Source organism: Lentinus tigrinus (genome assembly GCF_003813185.1).
Source record: "Lentinus tigrinus ALCF2SS1-7 unplaced genomic scaffold L226scaffold_23, whole genome shotgun sequence".
Taxonomy (NCBI): domain Eukaryota; kingdom Fungi; phylum Basidiomycota; class Agaricomycetes; order Polyporales; family Polyporaceae; genus Lentinus; species Lentinus tigrinus.
This window is the reverse complement of record NW_027137932.1, coordinates 429,347-436,199: the sequence shown is the minus strand read 5'-3', so window position 1 is coordinate 436,199 and position 6,853 is coordinate 429,347. Positions and strand designations below refer to the sequence as shown.

General features: G+C 53.7%; 3 protein-coding genes across 3 annotated transcripts; all 3 read left to right on the top strand.

The window, feature by feature from the left end:
- Positions 1-4,252: 4,252 nt before the first annotated feature.
- On the top strand, positions 4,253-4,411 carry L226DRAFT_424634 (uncharacterized protein; the record flags this gene model as incomplete). The annotated part of the gene is made up of 1 exon (XM_067674624.1): positions 4,253-4,411. A coding segment is annotated over one exon (159 nt), but the record flags the coding sequence as incomplete, so codon positions are not given.
- A 15-nt stretch (positions 4,412-4,426) lies between these two features.
- Positions 4,427-4,898, top strand: L226DRAFT_431217 (uncharacterized protein; the record flags this gene model as incomplete). Its single annotated transcript, XM_067674701.1, has 2 exons — positions 4,427-4,660; positions 4,716-4,898. Coding segments are annotated over 2 exons (417 nt in total), but the record flags the coding sequence as incomplete, so codon positions are not given.
- A 9-nt stretch (positions 4,899-4,907) lies between these two features.
- Positions 4,908-5,495, top strand: L226DRAFT_427059 (uncharacterized protein; the record flags this gene model as incomplete). Its single annotated transcript, XM_067674659.1, has 3 exons — positions 4,908-4,985; positions 5,155-5,368; positions 5,425-5,495. Coding segments are annotated over 3 exons (363 nt in total), but the record flags the coding sequence as incomplete, so codon positions are not given.
- Between the last annotated feature and the right edge of the window lie 1,358 nt (positions 5,496-6,853).

Below are 6,853 nucleotides of genomic sequence, written 5' to 3'. Positions count from 1 at the left end.
ATCTCGTTTACCCACTCGACTACTCAGTACTCAATCTATCTGACTTCTCTGCCAACCTCCGTCTGATCTCCGTCTGACCTTCCGACCGGACCTCCGACCTCCGACCTCTGACTTCTGTTCTCGTCTCTGTTCCTAACTCTCTGCTTGACTCTCTTATTCGTAGCTTGCTCTGGTATAAACTCCGGAGCCTCTTGTCGGACTTCCGCAAATTCAAGACATCGACGACTCTTCGGGCGTTGGTCAATAACTTCGCCAAAGTCTTCATTCCCACGCACCTTCGAACTTCGGACTTCGGACTTCCCTTCGGAGTTCGACTTGTGCGCATAGTCCTAACAGTACCAAGCAGTAGTGTCTCTGAGGTAGGAGAGAGCAGTAACCACTCGTAGCTGATCACTTGCATATGCATCTGGTTGAGAAGAGAAGAGGAGGAACAGGTGGTAGATGAATCCTCGGGCTTTGCTTTGGTCTCCCTCAAAGGGCTCGGGGGCCTTGATCTTAGCTCGTCCTCGAGATACCATGCCTGGTACTGATTGTTGAAGGTCAGGAGGCCCTCCTGGCAGGCCTTCACCAGGCGGATCTCCTCCTGGCCCTCTGGGGAATCCCCCTCTTCCTTGGCCTGGTTTACGAGCTCATCTAGAAGGATTGGCAGAAGGTGGGTCTGAATCTGGGTCTGGCGGAGGAAAGCCTCTACTGCTACCTGTTGGACCTGGAGCAGCAGATGACTGGAAGGCTCCCTAAACACCGCCACCAGTTGCTGCGTGACTCTCGCCCATTGGAAAGCATGCAGATATACCACTGACCCCCCAAGTGCCCACAGGAGCTGTTCGATCTGCTTGGGAGATTGATTCAGCATAATTTGTAAGCACTCCTCCCATTCCGGAGTCTGTAGGTGGAATGGTCAGGTCAGGGGTTCGAATGGGTAGAGTTCGGGGAGGTTCTGCTGGCTGTGTAGACTCGGCATGGGTTCGTACGGGCTCTGTGTAAGTAGCAGACATTTGTGCAGGACTAGAGTTTTGAGGTGGCTCTGGTTCGTCTTCGTCCTCGTCCTCGTCCTCATCCTCGTTGTGTGGTTGCTTCTCTGGTTCTGGTTCTGGAAGGTGCTCGGGCTGCTTCCCTTGTTGCCGTATGCTAGGTTTGGGATCTTCTGATTGTTGGCAATAATCTTTGTAGGCCCGGTAATCTCCGGATTGTGCACCGGTCTTCCCTAGAAATTCTTGATACTTGGCTATATCCCCGGTCTGGCTGCGATACTTGCTTCCTGCCGTTGGTCTTGAAGTGTGATTGGGTAGGAGTGCAGATGATAATTCTTGTCTGCTGATGCGATTCGGACACGGTTGAATGGTACACGATATGTAGTGCTTTAGGCTATCCTCATATTTGTCTTCTGGTGGTCGTGCGAAATAGATGTGTGGTAGATTGTAACACGGGTAGTCTTCTGGTTTGAGATCAGAAGTCGAGCATCCTCAATTCATCTAGAAGCTATTCGACTGTTCTTCGTAGGTGTACGATATTTCACCTTCTTGATGATAGTCAATGAAACTTGTGATAACTTGAGTTGCTGCGTATAGGTCGGTAAGATGTTGGGCAATCTGCAACCGTTCTACCCTGCTGAGTGTAGAGTCGCTGACTAGTGCGAGGGAGTGCCTGATATGATTGTGGATCCACCAGAGGAGGTATGCGACTTCGTCCGATGCGTTGTCGAGGGTTGGAAGTTCGTTACTGTACTCTGTGGTAGAATCCTCAGTGGGATATGCGGTCACAGAGTCTTCGCTGGGGTTGTTCGAGCCTTGCAGTCTTCTCGTCCACTGGAGTGGCACTGTAGGGAGGGGTCGGTCAAGGTAACTTTGCCTGTATGGTCCGGGGATTATGGGGATGTCAGTGGGTTAGTGTGCAGCCTGCGTAGCTGGACTTGGGTTCGATGGACGTGGGTATGGTGAGACCGGTTGTCTCAAGACGTCCGGAGTAGGGAATGATTCCTTGGGGAATCCTAGTGTAGACGTCGATACTGGGGTAGAGCCTCTGCCCTCGTGTCGGTTCTGTCGATGATGACGAAAGTGTGGAATGCGCAAAGACAGTCCGGTTCTTTGCATAAGTCGGTGCACTAAACCGTTACGAGGTTGTGCCATTACGGAGTTTTCGACCTAGTGTTACGGTGGACCTAATGCATTACGAGCATTAGTACACCGCACCTTATACTGTACCTTAGTCTTTAGAGAAGACAAGACGCTAGTCCAACGAGGACTAGGAGTGGAAGTGTTGCGACAATAACAAGAGCAAGGGCCAATAGTCTACAGACCATTGGCAGCTAATGTTATTGAATGAAGGGTAATTGTACGAGGAATACAAGAGGTCGAAAACTGGGGAATGTGTCCTACATGAGGGGTCTTTATATACTGCTAGCGTCGAGGCTGTACGGTGGAGTATGGCCCTTGTGCTAGTGGAGTAAAGTGGTGAATGACGAAATGACTAGTGGAGCTAAGTGGAACTGAGTGGAGAAGATGAGTAAGGAACTGGAGACGAGTGGAGTAAAGGCATATGAAGGTGGAGATGGGTGGAGGGACAACCTAGTAGTGGTTATCTAAGGAAAAGGTAAGTCCGTGCGATTAGTTGTGCTAGACCAGAGCCGCTATAGTACAGTAGCACAACGAAGAAGTGAAGCTAGTCCATGGTAGTAGTAGACGACCAGGAGCATACCAGTTGTAACACCAGGAGGCGAGTAGTCGGGGAGAGTAGGCAGCAGCCAGGGTACGGGTTACCCGCACGGGTACCCATATCCGTACCCGCGGGGTACAGGTACGGGTGCGGTGTCGGGGACCCGCCGAAAACCCGGACCCGTAGTGCCGGGTCTATCAGGTTAACATACACTGGCGGGTGAACAAGTCCGAATATCTGTCTTTTCGGCCGTAGCAAAATTTACATGTTTTCCATATGCTTCCACAATGTTCCATGTGATATCAAAGTCCTACCGGCTCCGCCAGTCTGAGAGCGTGTCCCAAACCCACCGCATCTTTCCGCATTCGAACTCCCACCCAGCATGTCTTCACGCAGGCGAGCCGCCGCGAAGCGTCGCCACGCATCACACAAAAAGAAGCAAGCACGTCCGATTGTCATTGACTCTGATATCGAGATCTCCAGTGATTCCTCATCCTCCGAATCCAATGAGGCGCCGCCGGCTAAGAAGAAGCGTCGCGTGACGGTAAAGGATGTCGAGGAGGAGAATGCTGAGCGTGCACGCGATGGTGTTGCCGTGCAGGAGCCAGAGACTGCCGAGGCTGAGCTAGGTGCGTAGCTTGAGGTATCAAAAACACCGGTTGCTGATGACAGTGATTAACGTCGTGTAGCGCGCCTGCAGGAGTTGTGGACAGCGAGCACGTACGCCTTCTTCTCGACAGATGTCGAGATTGGCCACGATGAAGACGGTCGCCGGTACCATGACTTCCGGTGTGCTGCGAAGTCGTGCAAGGGCTCCACCGGTCGCATCGTCCGCCGGTATCTCGACACCTCGGATGCGAGGTCGACAGGGAATATGCGCAAGCATGCCAGAAAGTGTTGGGGAGAAGAGGCGATCAGACATGCTGACAAAGCGGAGGATGCAGAAGAAGTACGACGCACCATCGTGAAGAGCATATTGCGGGATGGTTCTATCACTGCGCACTTCGCGCGTAAGAAGGGTGTTGTCACCTATTCGCACCGGCCCCACACGAAGGCAGAGACCCGGTCAGTAATGCATGACGTTGTGACACAGGCAACCAGGACTTACATTCACATACAGCGCAGAGTTTGTGCGATGGGTGTCGGAGAACTTGCGACCGTTCGAGATAGCGGGCGATCGGGCCTTCCAGTCGCTCATGAAGACCGGCCGGCCTGGCTACTACATCCCCTCCCCCACGACGATCTCGCGCGATACGAAGAGCGTTTTCATCGGCGCGCGCACAAAGATGGCCAAGATGTTGCGCGATTACGAGGGCAGGATCAGCTTCGCGACAGATGCCTGGACGTCGCCGAATCACCGCGCACCTAGAACATGCAGGTCAGCCGTTGTCCTTTTTGCTCGACATTGTTGAGGTCGCGAAGGTACGTACTTTCTCTGGGGACCATCCAGAGGACTTGCAACTGACGATGGGTGACAGTCGCATACCGGCGTCAATCTTGCGGCCGCGTTTGCTCAAGTCCTGCAGGATTTCGGGATCGAGACGAAGGTGAGTAGACATGTTACATATCTCTGAAGCTCATAACATACCTGGTCGTCTTGCAGATCTTGAGTGTCACTGCCGACAATGCGTCGAACAATGACACGTTGACAGAGGAGCTCGCGCGGGCGCTCCCTGAGTTCCAAGGCAACTTTGGGCGCACACGGTGCTTCTTGCACATCTTGAACATCGTCGTAAAGGCCATCTTGAAGCAATTTGATGTGAAAGAGTGTGTCGATCCCGATGCGCTGGTCGACGAAGACGTCCGGCAGTTGGCGCAGCTTGCGCAGGAGCTCGATAGCGAAGAGAGAACCACAGAAGGTGAGTTGAGACAGGAGAGAGCTGACGATGAAGGGATGGATGTCGACTTCGATGACGAGTCGTGGGTGGATGAGGTCGAGACGATGGATGATGAGGAACAGGCGGCATACGAGCGCGACATCCGCCCCCTCAAGATGGTGCTGGTCAAGGTCAGTGTCATCATGTCTCGTCACATCGAAGACCATCGTGCTTACCATTGCCCAGATACGCAAGATCTCATTCAAGATCATCCACTCAACCACAAAACTACTGCCGGCCTGGCGCGATATCGTCAAGGAGTTGAACATGCGGGAGCGACTCCTGCCCCGGGATGTGAAGACGCGATGGAACTCTTCCTTCGACATGGCGGAGGTCGCGGTCGAATACCGCCCAGCGATTGAGCGGTTGTGTGCTAAGCGTGACAGTGGCTTGCGGGCGTACGAGCTGAGTGAGCGAGAGTGGGAGATATTGACGCAGCTGAGAGACGTACTGAAGGTAAGATTGTCCACACTCATCCAGGCTGAGGTACATGCTAACATCCACAAACTTGTTTATTTGTCCCTGCGCCCACAAACCTCCGGCCTTGCCGCCCATCTCGTCGTCACTGTCCTTCGCTGTACCTGCAACCCACTGTATATGCCCGCACACACTCCTTTCTGCCTAGATCTTCAAGCATGCGACACTCTTCTTCTCAAGCGGCACCCCCAACCTGGCGAAGGTCATTCACGCCATGGACCACATCGACACCGTCCTTACGAATCAAATCCGCGATGAGAAAATTGACTCCGCCCTCCGATCAGCCCTCACGTTGGGGAAGAACGTCCTCAATCATTACTACAAGTTGTCCGATCTCTCAGCAACGTACCGTATTGCCCTCAGTATGTACTCTTGTGATGTTAGCGCTGCGACAACCTAAATCTGATTCGTCTTGCAGTGCTGCACCCATCGTACAAGGACGTATATTTCAAGGACGCTGGATGGCCCACACTCTGGATCACAAATGCTCACGATATGCTCCGGGAGGAGTTCGACCGGGCGTACAAGGGAGAGTCTGAACACGCTGAACCTGCGCCACTCAAACCCACGTCGAACGAGAACATCGAGGAGGAGGCTGACTCAGGGGAGACAGCGCAGGGACAGGGAAAGAAGGGGAGGAAGGGGAGGAAGAGCGCGAAGCCGAGCGAAACCGAAGTAAGTCGTTATCTATTCATCTTCGAGCGACAGCCTTGACAACAAACGCCAGGACGCTGTCAAGTTCTTTGCGTCCATCCCCACCCCCTCCTCTAAGCACGCTCATCCCGGGAAAGACGAGATCACGCGCTACTTCGCGCTGGCCACGGAGGAGACTGACAATCCTCTCCAATGGTGGCATGAGCGTCGCGCTCTCTTCCCTCGTCTCTCCCGGATGGCCCTCGACTACCTCTCGATCCCCGGTGTGCTATGCTATCTACTGCACCATACCACTGATGTACTGACCTTTTTTGCCCAGCGACATCTGTGGATGTCGAACGCATCTTCAGCCGCGGTCGCCGTGCGCTCACGCATGTCCGGAGTCGTCTCAGTGCGCAGACAACACGCGCACTTCTGTGTGTCGGCGAGTGGACGCGCAAGGACATCTTAACCACTGCCGACCTCATCGCCTGCATCAAAGGCGTCCCGGAGGCTAAGGACGAGGATGAGGACGTCGAGATGGCAGACGGTTGGGATCGCATAAATGTGGTGTAATGTATTATGTAGTTCTTATTAGCTTGTACATTTCGGACGTAGTACACACGTCGCAATCCGACCAATGTCGGCCCCATGTGCAATCAGGCGTCCGGGAGAACATCAACATCGACCTGCGAGCGACTCTGTCGCGCGAGCAGCGATCACAGGGTCTCCTCACGAGGGTGTATCCAAAGGTATATCAGTGAGCTCGGAGTAATATCATGGAATACGAGAGAGATGAGGGAAGTACATGATAGAGAGGTTATGGACTGAGGTAATGATCGGAAACGTATGTTACATACTACGCTCTCTCCGACGAGCACCTGCACCTGCACCTGCGGCCGTCCCATTCTGACTGCTTCAAGACGAACCTGTGAACCTACTCCCAAGGCCAGCAGCGTCGGTAAACAGGAGGCTTGCCTGTGCTGTTCACGAAAGCCAGGATACGAGCGTGGACGGTTGTGGCTTCTTCAGGCTGCGGGGGGAAACTTGTACTTGCACCAACGCTAGCACAGGAAGTGGGCGTAGATGACGGGCGAAATGAGAGAGATGCGGAACGTGAACGTTCCGCCAGCCACGTGAGTCACATCGCCAAGCGTAGTGGGTCCCGAGGGATAGAGTGAGGGAGTAGAGTCGAACGCGTGAAGGTCAACGCG